The following is an 11,577-nucleotide window of genomic DNA, read 5'->3' as shown; positions in this document are numbered from 1 at the left end:
GACGCTCCCTGGCAGCCACTAGTGGGTGCAGAGAGGTGGGGCCTGGGCTCGGAGGTCTGTGGGGGCCTTTGCTTCCCACCTGGCAGCTGGGAAAGGCTCAGGCCCCAGCCATAAATATTTGAAATTTACAACCCACTGAAATGACATTCTACAAAGGTATTGCCAGGGGACCCCACCTCTGAGTTTGAGAGGAACCAGGGTATTGGAAAGTGTGTGGAGGCGGCAGCATCAGAGAAAGAGGCTTCTCAGAATCACGGACTCAGGCTGAAGGGGTGGCCCTCAGTGGCCCTCCTGCTTGACTAGACCAGGCACGCATCCCTGGGGAGCAGCTGCAGGGAGTGGGACAGAGAGCTCCAGGGGACCCGGGTCCTGGCACTTAACAGGCTCAAGGCTGGGCTTTAGGCCTGACAGGCTCGTCTGCCACCCACATACCCCCAGCCCACAGGAGGCAGGACCCAGAAGGGCACACCCAGAAAGGTGCCCCCCTCCTCCCCCCCTTCCCCCCCCTCCCCCGCCTGTGCACGGTGGGGCCGGTCTGGCCACACTGCCCCAGGGTGGGTGAGGGCCACCACGCCCCAGACCTGCCACCACCACACCCGTGGGAGGGAAGGCTGTGGCGACAACGTGGTGACCTCCCATTTGCTGGTTGTTAATAGGAGCTTCCCTGCCAGAGCACAGGATGTTTTCTTAAGAAGTTTTTCTGGTTCTTTGGCAGCTTTGTGCTGCTTGAAAGTAAGAACTGTTTGCTTTTTTGTGTAAAGCCGGGCTAAGGACCGGCATCTCCAGCTGCCCCCCTGGGCCAGCTCAGGAGCCTGAGGAGGGGCAGGGCCAGCTCCCCTGACCGTTCAGCCCCGCCCTCTGGCTTCAGGCACCGCTTCCTGTTTGTACTTAGTTGGCATCTTGCATTGGTGGAGTGCTTTAATCTGTAAAGCGGGAAGACGGGGCTTTGGGGATCCTGGACAGGAGGTATTCTGGGAGGAGCGCTTAGAAGTCCGGGCCCTCTTTCCCCTCCCCAGCCACCCTTCTCTGCTGGCCAACCTCCCACCAGGGCCTAGCTGCTTCCTTTGGCCCTAAGCCAGTTCCTCTTTCTGACCCTTACCGTGACTGTATTTCTTTCAGAAACCTGGCCATCCTCAGGATGGGCTGCCCATCCCACCCCGGTCAGCTCCAAGGCCTGTCCGAGTGTCCCTGGACACCAGATCAGGCATTTGGTTAAACTGGAAGGGAGCCCCGCCCCATCTCTGAGCTGCCTGCGCGGGGGATGGGTCCCTCTTGCTGCTGAGGAGGAAACGGGCTTGGGGGGGAGCTGGGATCGCGGCGCTCAGAGGGGAAAGGAACCTGACGCAGTGTCTTACTTCACCGCGTGCCCTTCCTTCCGTACTGTGGAACGTTGAGAAGGGCAGTGCGAGGGTGAGACCGAAGTGAGGCCTGCGAGCATTGCTCCCCACCGCGCCACTCCCCGTCCTTCCATCCCCTGGTGCCCGTGGACAGAGGCAGACTCCAGAACCAAACATGATATCACACCACAGCTTCAGACCAGTTGGAGTGACAGCCTGCAGTCACGCGTCAGACTTCTCCAGGGGCTCCTCATTTCAAGCTGCTCTCCCACGCTGTGCCGGCCACCCTGCTCTCAGACTCGGGGCTGAGTTTCCCCATGGCGTCTTGGGGAAGCGTGGGTGAAGTCTGCATTGTCAGTGCTGCCGGCCCTTCCGGTGTCCAGAATCCCACGGCCTGACAGAGGTCTCGGGCCCCTGATTCCCCTTGGCCCTGGAGGTCTGAATGGTCCGTTGTCTTTGGCAGTTGTCTGTCCCTGGTGACACAGAGGACCCCCAGTTCACCAGCTGGGGCAAAGCCAGGCATCCCCAGCCCTGTTCTTAGCCCCGTGGTGCAGGGTTTACAGGTCCCACATCTACGGTGCCCGGTCACAGGGACCCTGGACCTCCATAGCTGGCGATGGACAGGTGACGATCTGTCTGGAAGTGCAGAGCCTGTGATCCCGCCCGCGGATCTTTCAAAACAGACTGAGCCCTGGGCACGACCCTGGGGTTCCAGGTGCGAACATGGTTCCTCTGTCTCCTCAGGCTTCACTCATCAGTGCCAGGAGCCGCTACCCAGCCATGGAGGGGGAGGAGGAGCAGGGCCAGCCACCTCAGGAGGTCAGAGGCCTGGGCCAGATGCTGGGGTGTGGGGGGCCTGCTTCCTGTACGACCTCGGGCTCAGGGTCCAGCTAGCTGGTCAGCGGAGTGTGGGTCCCCCCTCCGTGTGGCTACCTGGGATCACTCTGGCTGCTTCTATAGGAGAGCTTTGTGTGGTTTTCCTGCCCAGAGGGTCAGCCAGGGGAGACCTTGGGGCAGGGAGCCCTGGGGGTGGGCTGCACACAAGGCGATGATCACAGACAGGCTTTGATTGCTGGGGAGCATGCGGAGTTGGTGGAGCAGTGGCCCGAGTCCTCAGTGGGCCCCACCGGGGGCAAGTGGGTGCCCTGAGCCCAGGCGGGCCCCAGGGAGGGTGGGCACCCCCACTCAAACGTTCCCTTCCCTCTGCAGGCCGGCATTGAACCTGTTGTGGCAGTGGGGGCCTCAGAGGTGGTGCCCAGGGTGCTTTCTGGAGAATCCCAGAACCTGTGTGCGTGCTCTCTGAGATCGTTCAGGGCTGGGGGGGCAGGGGCAGCTCCCTGGCCGAAGGGGCTCCGACTGGGTGGTCTGAGTCTGACGACCAGCGGCCCAGGCCAGCCCCGGTTGTTGGGGAGGAGGCCCTGGAGCACAAGAGGGTTGGGGGAGCTCCATCAGGAGCCCCTTCCCTGGGGTGGGGGTCTGAGTGCTTCAGGGATGCCATGGGGGCCGTGGCGGCTGGGGGCTCCCTCTCGTGGAGGATGCAGAGCTTCCCGAGGCCCAGGACCCTTTCCATAGGGAGGGTCTCGTCAGACGGTGCCGTGCCCAGCTGCACACCGTAGTGAGCAGGGACAGGCACGTCGCAGCTGGGAGGGACCCCCGTGGGCGGTGCTGCTCGGGCGCGCATGCCCCTGTGCGCATCTGGGCCCCGGGTGTGGCTCAGCCCTGAGGACCGGGAGCCCAGGCCACCGGTGTGCATGGCACCCCAGCTGAGCTGCTGTCCTTGCAGCCGACGCGGACGCACTGACCCTGCTCCTGGAGATGAAGCTGAGGAGGAGGCGAGAGCGGCCCAGCCTGCCGCGCACGGTGACCGAGCTGGTGGCTGAGGACGGGAGCCGGGTGTACGTGGTGGGCACCGCTCACTTCAGTGATGACAGCAAGAAGGACGTGGTGAAGGTGAGGCCCGTCACCCGGGGCTGGCCTCAGGCCGAGCGGCCCCGTCGCCTGAGCTGCTGCCTCCTGCGTGACTCCGGTGCCCTCAGCAAAGGGGTTTCTGAGGCCACGGAGCCCTCGTGGCCTTGTGCACTTTTCTGTTGTGTCGCTGTCGCCACGGCAGCTGAGGCGACCCCTGGGGACGCCGCTCGTCGGGGTCGGCGCTGGGGGCGGGGCGCCGGGCTGAGCCGGCTGGTCCGTTGCAGACCATCCGGGAGGTGCAGCCCTCGTGGCCTCGTGCACTTTTCTGTTGTGTCGCTGTCGCCACGGCAGCTGACGCGGCCCCTGGGGATGCTGCTCGTCAGGGTCAGCGCCGGGGGCGGGGCACCGGGGACGCAGCTCGTCGGGTCGGCGCTGGGGGCAGGGCGCCGGGCTGAGCCGGCTGGTCCGTTGCAGACCATCCGGGAGGTGCAGCCCGACGTGGTGGTGGTGGAGCTGTGCCAGTACCGTGTGTCCATGCTGAAGATGGACGAGAGCACGCTGCTGCAGGAGGCCAAGGAGCTCAGCCTGGAGAAGCTGCAGCAAGCCGTGAGGCAGGTGCGGTGTCGGGCGGGCGCGGGCTGAGCCCCCTCCCCAGGCGGCCACGCCCCCTGCTCTGCCCACCTGTGAGCATGCGGCCTTCCAGGCGGTGCGAGGCCCCGGGCGGGAGAGGGGCATGCCTTTATTGGGTTTCAGACAAGGGAGGTAAGGTGGGTGGGCTTCAGCCCCCAGGGAGGACGTGGACAGGGACCCAAGGAGCTCGGCAAAGGGCAGAGGGGTGGTCTCAGAGTCCCCGCCAGCCCAGCATGACATGTGCCCCTCAGGGGGACGTGGGCAGAGGAGTGGGGTCGGGGCTGGAGGGGCAGGAGGGGAGGGGCATCCGCCATGGACATGGCGGCCCGTCCACGGCCCTTGCTCAGTCCCGGAATGCAGGCAGGGCCTCCCCTCACGTTTGAAGAAGGCTGTGCTCAGCCTCCACGTGGCCGCTGACCGTCGGCTCCCTCCCCTGCAGAACGGGGTCATGTCCGGACTCATGCAGATGTTGCTGCTGAAGGTGTCGGCCCACATCACCGAGCAGCTGGGCATGGCTCCTGGCGGCGAGTTCAGGGAGGCCTTCAAGGAGGTGGGTCTGGGTTCAGCCGGGAAGGGGGCTCAGCACCTGGGCAGCTGCCCGGGGCTCGGGCTTCCCCAGCCAACACCCAGCCTCTGCCCCAGGCCAGCAAGGTGCCTTTCTGCAAGTTCCACCTGGGCGACCGGCCCATCCCCGTCACCTTCAAGAGGGCCATCGCGGCGCTGTCCTTCTGGCAGAAGGTGAAGCTGGCCTGGGGCCTGTGCTTCCTGTCAGACCCCATCAGGTAGGGCTCCTCAGCCTCCCGCGGGCAGCCCCACCCAGGAAGAGTGGCCCGGGACCCACCATGCAGCACGGCCCCCTTGTTCTTGGGCTAAGCCTCCTCAAACAAGGCCTTCCCACCCCTTCCTTCCGCCGTGAGCCCAAACACAAAGGGTGCGGAGGTCCCTGCCCTGGGTCAACAGCACCAGCCTCCTGCTGGCCGCCCCGTCCCCACAAGGCTGGCAGCGTGCCCTCTGCCCCCAGCAAGGATGACGTGGAGCGCTGCAAGCAGAAGGACCTGCTGGAGCAGATGATGGCGGAGATGATCGGCGAGTTTCCCGACCTGCACCGCACCATCGTCTCAGAGCGTGACGTCTACCTGACCTACATGCTGAGGCAGGCCGCCCGGCGCCTCGAGCTGCCACGCTCCTCCGACGGTGACCGCGACGGCCGGCCCGGGCGGGGGTCCTCCGGGCACCGGCACCACCAGGCCGCTGCTGACGCGTCGCTTCCCCCACAGCTGAGCCCAGGAAGTGCGTCCCCTCCGTCGTGGTGGGTGTCGTGGGCATGGGCCACGTCCCGGGCATCGAGAAGAACTGGACCACGGACCTCAACATCCAGGAGATCATGACGTGAGTACCGCCCGCCCGCCCATGCCGCGCCGTCCCCCAGCACAGAGCGGGGCCTGGGGAGGGGGCAGCAGCCATGCTGGGGCTGGGGGGGCGCACGTGCCCCCCCCATCCGAGCCAGGCCCAGCCCGCCCTCCCTTCCCCAGTGTCCCCCCGCCGTCCATCTCCGGCAGAGTGTCCCGGCTGGCCGTGAAGGCCGCCTTCTTGGGCCTGCTGGGCTACGGCCTCTACTGGATGGGACGCCGCGCCACCAGCCTGGTCCTGTCGCTGCCTGTCACTCAGTACTGTCTGCAGAGGGCGTCCACGGCCCGGCCGCACAAATAGGAAGGACGGACTTGGCGGTGGCGGCTGCTGAGTCGCAGCAGCTGAGAGGCACTGGGGCGGGCCCCCCCCCCCCCCCCCCCCCCCCCCCCCCCCCCCCCCCCCCCCCCCGCCCCCCTCTGGGCGCCACCCCCCGTGGGGGTCCAGGCCCAGCCACGCCTGCCCTCCCCCAACCCGCCCAAATAAAGAATTATTTAACTGCTCTGAGCTCAGGCTTCCCAGCAGCCCCACCCCCACCCCCATCCCCAACCCTGCAGGGACCACTCCTGGGGTTCACAGGGTTCACGGGCATCAGGACGAGCTGGTGGGGGAGGGGCCGAGGTGGGCACGGCCAGCCCTCCCCTACCTCACTGTGCCTTGTCTTGCGCTGGCGGCGGGCCCCGGCCGGTAGCGACTCACGGTGGGTTCTGGGCCGTGGGGTTCCCGCCGGCGCGTTGGGGAGGAGCCAGAGCGGCCCTCGTGCGGCTCCTGGGAGCCTGCCTCCCTACAGGGCAGCTGGGCCGAGCTTGGTAGCCGCTCTGCTTGCAGAAGTGGTGTGGTTTTGGCTTTTAGAAATGTCTGAATTTTTTTTACTCAGGTAATTTTAACTTAAACTTAAGCCAGTGTCAGGAAATACTAGCCTTAAATTTGATTGGGACAAAGAGGATGTGTTGGTGGTGGGGGGTGGGGGGCACTCAGCCCTGAGCCGGCGAGCCTGGGGGAAGGGTTGGCTTTAGCAGCGGGCCCGGCCGGCCTCCGGACGCTGCCCCCCCAGCTGCCCCCTCGGGCAGCCCCTGGCTACGGGGCATCCGGGGCTGCGGCCCCCCCGGGCCTGAGCCTCCCCCCGGCCAAGGAGGATCGCACCTGCTCCCTGTGCTGCGCCCTCAGCAGACAGAGGGCGCGTGTCCGCCAGGGCCCCCCAGTTGGCACACGTGCCGGCGGGTGCCGGCCACCGTCCCGTGGCCCCACTCGGGGCGTCCACCCCGGTGTCGCCCATGTTTGTCGTCGCCGCTCCTGGTCATGTGTCTGTGACGCGGAGTCTGTACGCGCCCCCTGGGCCCGGGGTCCTGCCCAATTGTGCTTGTGCTGACTCAGTGTCTGACGAAACCAGGTGAAACCCACGGCCGTGAACTGGACTGGGCCGTGATCTTCCTGTCACAGAGGCGCGTGTACGCATTCCTTAGGAACTGAAATAAAGTCTAATTTTGGAAGCTCCTGTTTTGTGCAATGTGTGGAAATGGGACTCAAGGGCTCGGGCAGGAGGTGCCCGCCGGGCCCAGCGAGGACACCCGCCAAGGGGAAATGTGCTCAGAGGAGCGCCCCAGCCCTCACCTCCCTGTCCACACCCTCAGGCTCCCCGCCCGGCCCCTGGGCAGGGAGGAGGCGGGGTGAGCCCAGTGCCCGCACAAAAGGTGCTGGGGACCAGGGGCTCGGCTCTGCCCAGAAAGACAACAGTGAGCACCCAGGGGGCGTGAAGGGAGGCTGGCAGGGCCTTGGGCTGGGCTCTCCACCCACCATGTCTGCACCCTCAGGAAGCATGGCTGCCTGCCCTGTGCTGAGTCTTGCCGCTCTCCTCTTCCTCTCTGCGCCCCAGGCCAGCTCCATGGTGCGGTATCGACAGCTGGTAAGAGCGGCCGTCAGGCCAACGGGTCTCACTAGCCTGCGATGAGCTGGGGACTCCCAGAGCTACCGAGCCTGCCTCTCACCCGGGTCCTCTCTCCACAGGTGCCGGTGGTGCTTCTGGAACCCCAAGGTCTGGCTGGGTGGGGGGCAGAGGGAGGGGCCTGCCAGGTGGGCCCAAGCCGGACAGCCTCCCACCTGTCACCCACAGGTCCCCACCCAGCAGGTCTCACCCCCCATGAGGACCTGGCCGGGTCCCTGCCCAGAACAGCCTGGGGGGGAGGGCAGGCAAGGACCAGGCCCCACTGTATTCTCTCCTAACGCTGGCTGCGCTTGGGGTAGCCCTCAGACCACTGCCAGGCCAGGAGGAGGAAGGTAGGGAAGCCAAGACTGACCTTCCAAGGGCAGCAGGTGAGGGCGTGAGGTGGTGTCCAGGGGCCTCGGGAAGAATCGAGGGTCTGGCCGAGGGCTGGGGGACCAGCAAATTGGCAGAGCCCAAGGCACAGCCATTTCCGAAGAGGCCTGAGACAGGTATGGCCCAAGGTGAGGGGACTGTGGCCGCCCACCCACCAGGACCAGGTCGTAAATCGTCCGCCAGATTGTCACAGGGCGTCCGCAGGAGGAGGGTTCTGGTTCCGGTCACCGAGAGGGCATGGCCCCTCTCCAGGCCCTGAGCCTTCCTGGCCGTATCCCCCACAGGGAGGGACTGCTCTCATATCTGGGTGGAGAGCCCCAGGGCCCGCAGTGGTGTGTACACCATCCAGCCAGAGGGAGCCAGCGCCCCCTTCAAGGTGAGCAGCCCGCAGCGAGGGCCCGGGGGTAATGTGTGTGTCACTTGGACAAAAAACAAGGGATGGCACTGTCCACCTAGCAGGAGAAGGGCCAGCCAGGCCAGGCGCTGCTGGTGGAGTCTGTCCTCAGACAAACCCGGGCACAGAGGTGTTCACGGACGTTGTGTTACAGTCAGGAAAGGCTGGGAGAAACCTAGGCTCCCACCTCGAAGGGTATGAACAAAGAAAGAGCCCAGGAGACAACATTAAGTGAAAAAACAAAGCAGGGTGCAGAATGACATCAACTGAGCAGCCCTCCTGGGGGCCTGTGACCTCACTGCCAAGTTTGACCCCTTTTCTGAGAAAGTGAATTTAATGTGATGCAAGTTTATATGACACTGACAAGTAGAGAAACAAAGTTTCAGTTTTCAAATGCAAAGTGTTCAAGGGAGGATGGGCAGGAGAGGGGCAGGCCTGCTTGCATCCAGCCTGGCCCTCTCGGGCCGCCACGGGCTGGCCCGTTCCCCAGGTTCTCTGTGACATGCGCACGGACGGTGGCTGGACGGTGATTCAGAGCCGAGACCGGGGCCGGCGGAGGCCCCTGGACTTTGAGAGGTGCTGGCAGGAGTACAAACGAGGCTTCGGAGACCTGAGAGGTAGGACTGTGCTGCCCGTGGGGCACAGGGATGCAGCCAGCACCCCAAGGCCCTGACCCCCACCGGGGACATAGGAGAGAGATGGCAGGAGGAGGCTAGGGGGGGCCCGTCACACAGTAGCCTCTGCCTGGGTGCCCCACTCCTGCAGGTGACCACTGGCTGGGGCTGGAGCACATCTCTGGCCTGACCTCCCAGCCGGGCCTGCGCTCAGAGCTGGTGGTGGATCTCCTGGACACGGACAACCACACACTTCAGGCTCACTATGATAACTTCCACGTGGACAAGGAGGACCAGTTTTACCAGCTGACCCTCGGCCTGTACTCGGGGAACGCAGGTGAGTGCTAGGGAGGTAAGGAACCCCTGTGCCTGCCCCCAAGTGTCCTGCTTTGCCCCTGGGCTCTCCAGGCTGCAGGAGGGGGGACTCTTGCAGCAGGCCAGGGTAGGTGGGGGAGGTTGGGTCCCTGGAGCCCCCTACTTTCCGACCCACATCTGCCAGCCTCTGTGCTCTGGGGAAGACTGTCCCTCCCCATCTGGGGTTCCAGATGGCAAGGCCGCGAGCGGGGGCCTGAGGGTCAGCTAGCCCGCCGCCCACGCCACCACACCGCGCAGGGGACGCGTTCCGGGGCTTGGGCCAGACGGACAACCAGGAGGGCTGTGGCTTCAGCACGCTGGACCGCGACCATGACCACTGCACGCCCTGTACGGATGGCGCCCGGACCTTCACCAGCTGCAGCCACGATCGCTCGGGAGCCGGATGGTGGTACAGCGCCTGCGGCCACGCGGACCTCAACGGGCCATGGCCGGAGCACGCAGGGGCCGCCTCCGGCATGCGCTGGGCCGCGGGCGACCACCAGCCCGCCCTGCGCGCCAGCGTGCTGCGCGTGCGCACCACTGCTTCCCGCAAGGCCTAGGCCCCCACCCATCCGTGGCCGAGCCTCATTAAATGTTCAAGCCCGGCTGTCCGCTGTGTCTTCCTTGGGGCCAGGACAGGGGAGGCTGACCCAGCCTGGCTGCTCAGACCCGGCGCACCCGGGAGGCCTGTCCATCCAGGAGGCTGTGCAGCCCAACGTTTAGGCCAGAAGCAAGGTCACCAGGTCTGGGAAAGCACTACCCCTTGGTGCTGACCTCCTGGAACCCTTGGCACCACCAGAGCCCCCACTGGCTGTGACCTCTGTGAGGGCAGCCAGCAGGACACAGGGCCTGGTACTCTTGAGCCTTCAAGACCCCAGTCCCACCCGATTCCAAGGTGTGGGTAAGACAGTGGGGTGAGGGAGCAAGGAGAGGGGTCAGAAGGGCCTGGGACCTGGGGGAGGGGGAGCGGTGACAGTAGGCTCAGGCCGGGCCCCCCAGGCAGTTAGGAAGGAGGCTGGTGATAGGGGATGCTGATGGCAGGCCAAGTGGACAGGGCCGCATGCGAGGCTCCGGTGGAAGGGGAAGGAGGCTGCAGAGGAGACGCTGGGGCTCCGAGCACCTGCAGGGACCTAACCACGTTGTCCCCCACACAGAAGGTAGTGTCCTTGTCCCTCTCAGGGATGACGACCCTGAGCTGGAGAGGTTGAGGGGCTCCCCAACGTCACAGCGGGCAGGGGCACAGATGGTTCTCATGAAGTCTGGGAAGCCCACATTGTGGCCCCAGGAGAAGGTTCCAGAAGAGGCTGCTGGAACTTAAGTGTAGAATCCATCCAGGAGGGAGCTTGTGTGCTTGTCTGGGGTCTCCCGCACAGCTCCTGGTCTTGGGCTTTAGTATGGGGCCAGGTGGGGGAGGGGGTTAGGAAGCCCTTCCAAGGACCTACTCCATGCAGGCATCACGGGGGTCTCTTCCAGGCTCCTCTGAGCTGAACATCGGAGTTACTTATCTGCAACAGTCACCCCCGACTTCTCTGGGGCAGACGCTTCAAGGCCAGGCTTGGCTCTCCCTAGCCTCCTGGACAATCTATGGGGAGTTTCTCTTGGCCAGGCGCTATTCTGGGAGAACTGGCACACACATCATCAAGACTCCGTGCCCTCCTAGAGCACGGGTGAGGAGAGAGACACGGAAGAAACAGGAAAATGAGGGAATGAGTTCGTTTCGGGGAAGTGCTATGCAAGGAAAACACAGGGTTCCCGGAGGCACTTTAGGAGAGGCCTGGGCAGGGTGGGCACGGAAGCCAGGACACGTGAGGACTCCTGCCCCAAGCAGAGGCAGAGGGGGAGCAAAGGTGCTTCTGCACTGGGGAGGCGCCTGGCCGGGTCGCTGCCCAATCTCAGCCTTGGCTTCCTCCTGGGGCTCTTCCTGGCCTGTCCCCACGGACACTGACCCTCGACCCGAGCTGAACAAACCTCCTCTTTCCCTTCTGCTCCGCTGCCCGGCGCAGCCGAGGACAATCCAGAGACAGGCCCTGGCACAGCACGGGGACCGGGCTGACCCTGGCTTCACCCCGGAGTTGAGAGGCACCCCTGGTGGTCTACCAGGGACGTCACTGAGCACGGTCACCACACTCGGAGCTCTCAGCCCCGACTGTCCGGTCTTTCCCGGGTCGGGCCTCCAGGGACCTGCTGGCTCGTTACGCAGGCCAGTCATTCTAGACGGCCCGGATCCCCCGCTCCCCGGTCCACTCGGCCAGCCGCAGGCCCCACCGGCGTCACAGGGCGCCAAGTCCTCCTTCCCCGCCCGGACTGGGCGGGGCCGAACCGCAGGAGCGGACAGACGCACGGCGCAGCCAATCAGAGTCAGGCTTTCGCGGGCGTGGCCCGCGCAGGCGCACGAGCAGACACCACCGCAGGCGATTGGGTGACTGGGCACGCGTGCCGGGGCTTCCGGTCGGGGCAGAGGGGCTTCCGCCGCAGCGGCGCCGCGGATGGCCGCGCTCGGGGCCGCGGTGAGGGCTTTGCTCGCGGCCGCCCGTGTCCGGTCGCCGCCGCTGGGCCACCGTCCGCCGCACGCGCCCTGCTCTGCCTCGGCCGCTGCCCGCGGCGCTGCCATGGAGCCGG

At 65.6% G+C, this 11,577-nt stretch overlaps 2 protein-coding genes across 6 annotated transcripts in view; both read left to right on the top strand.

Moving 5' to 3' along the window:
• Window positions 1–6,776, top strand: part of TRABD (TraB domain containing) — a 9,586-nt gene extending 2,810 nt beyond the window's left edge. Inside the window, exons 1-10 of one of the 4 annotated variants that reach the window (XM_021687478.2) lie at window positions 923–966; window positions 2,082–2,156; window positions 2,547–2,625; window positions 3,121–3,287; window positions 3,720–3,860; window positions 4,315–4,425; window positions 4,518–4,657; window positions 4,897–5,069; window positions 5,153–5,264; window positions 5,408–5,665. In XM_021687478.2, coding sequence (XP_021543153.1) covers window positions 2,118–2,156; window positions 2,547–2,625; window positions 3,121–3,287; window positions 3,720–3,860; window positions 4,315–4,425; window positions 4,518–4,657; window positions 4,897–5,069; window positions 5,153–5,264; window positions 5,408–5,585 — 1,140 coding nt within the window. In that variant the 5' untranslated portion in view covers window positions 923–966; window positions 2,082–2,117 and the 3' untranslated portion in view covers window positions 5,586–5,665. Of the gene's footprint in view, window positions 1–922; window positions 967–1,848; window positions 1,962–2,081; window positions 2,157–2,546; window positions 2,626–3,120; window positions 3,288–3,719; window positions 3,861–4,314; window positions 4,426–4,517; window positions 4,658–4,896; window positions 5,070–5,152; window positions 5,265–5,407 lie in introns of those variants that run through there. The other 3 variants (XM_021687480.2, XM_021687477.2, XM_021687479.2) reach the window with 3 other exon arrangements.
• LOC110577972 (angiopoietin-related protein 5-like) lies at window positions 6,658–9,558 on the top strand. 2 transcript variants are annotated; one of them, XM_021687482.1, is made up of 7 exons: window positions 6,658–6,730; window positions 7,094–7,185; window positions 7,287–7,314; window positions 7,881–7,972; window positions 8,481–8,607; window positions 8,756–8,941; window positions 9,217–9,558. In XM_021687482.1, exons 2-7 carry the CDS (start codon window positions 7,099–7,101, stop codon window positions 9,516–9,518), a joined length of 822 nt encoding a protein of 273 aa, XP_021543157.1. In that variant the 5' UTR covers window positions 6,658–6,730; window positions 7,094–7,098; the 3' UTR covers window positions 9,519–9,558. The 2 variants fall into 2 exon arrangements, with proteins under 2 accessions (XP_021543157.1, XP_021543156.1); XM_021687481.1 differs by lacking the exon at window positions 6,658–6,730 and having other exon boundaries at window positions 7,031–7,185.
• The last annotated feature ends 2,019 nt before the right edge of the window (window positions 9,559–11,577 follow it).

This window comes from Neomonachus schauinslandi, chromosome 5 (assembly GCF_002201575.2).
Source record: "Neomonachus schauinslandi chromosome 5, ASM220157v2, whole genome shotgun sequence".
Lineage (NCBI taxonomy): Eukaryota > Metazoa > Chordata > Mammalia > Carnivora > Phocidae > Neomonachus > Neomonachus schauinslandi.
This window is presented reverse-complemented; position numbering and strand designations above follow the sequence as displayed.

Coding starts and splice junctions, on each gene's coding strand:
- LOC110577972 (XM_021687481.1), top strand. CDS start 7,078: ATGTCTGCACCCTCAGGAAGCATGGCTGCCTGCCCTGTGCTGAGTCTT. Junction 7,315..7,880: donor GGTGCTTCTGGAACCCCAAG/GTCTGGCTGGGT, acceptor TATCCCCCACAG/GGAGGGACTGCTCTCATATC. Junction 8,608..8,755: donor AGGCTTCGGAGACCTGAGAG/GTAGGACTGTGC, acceptor CCACTCCTGCAG/GTGACCACTGGCTGGGGCTG.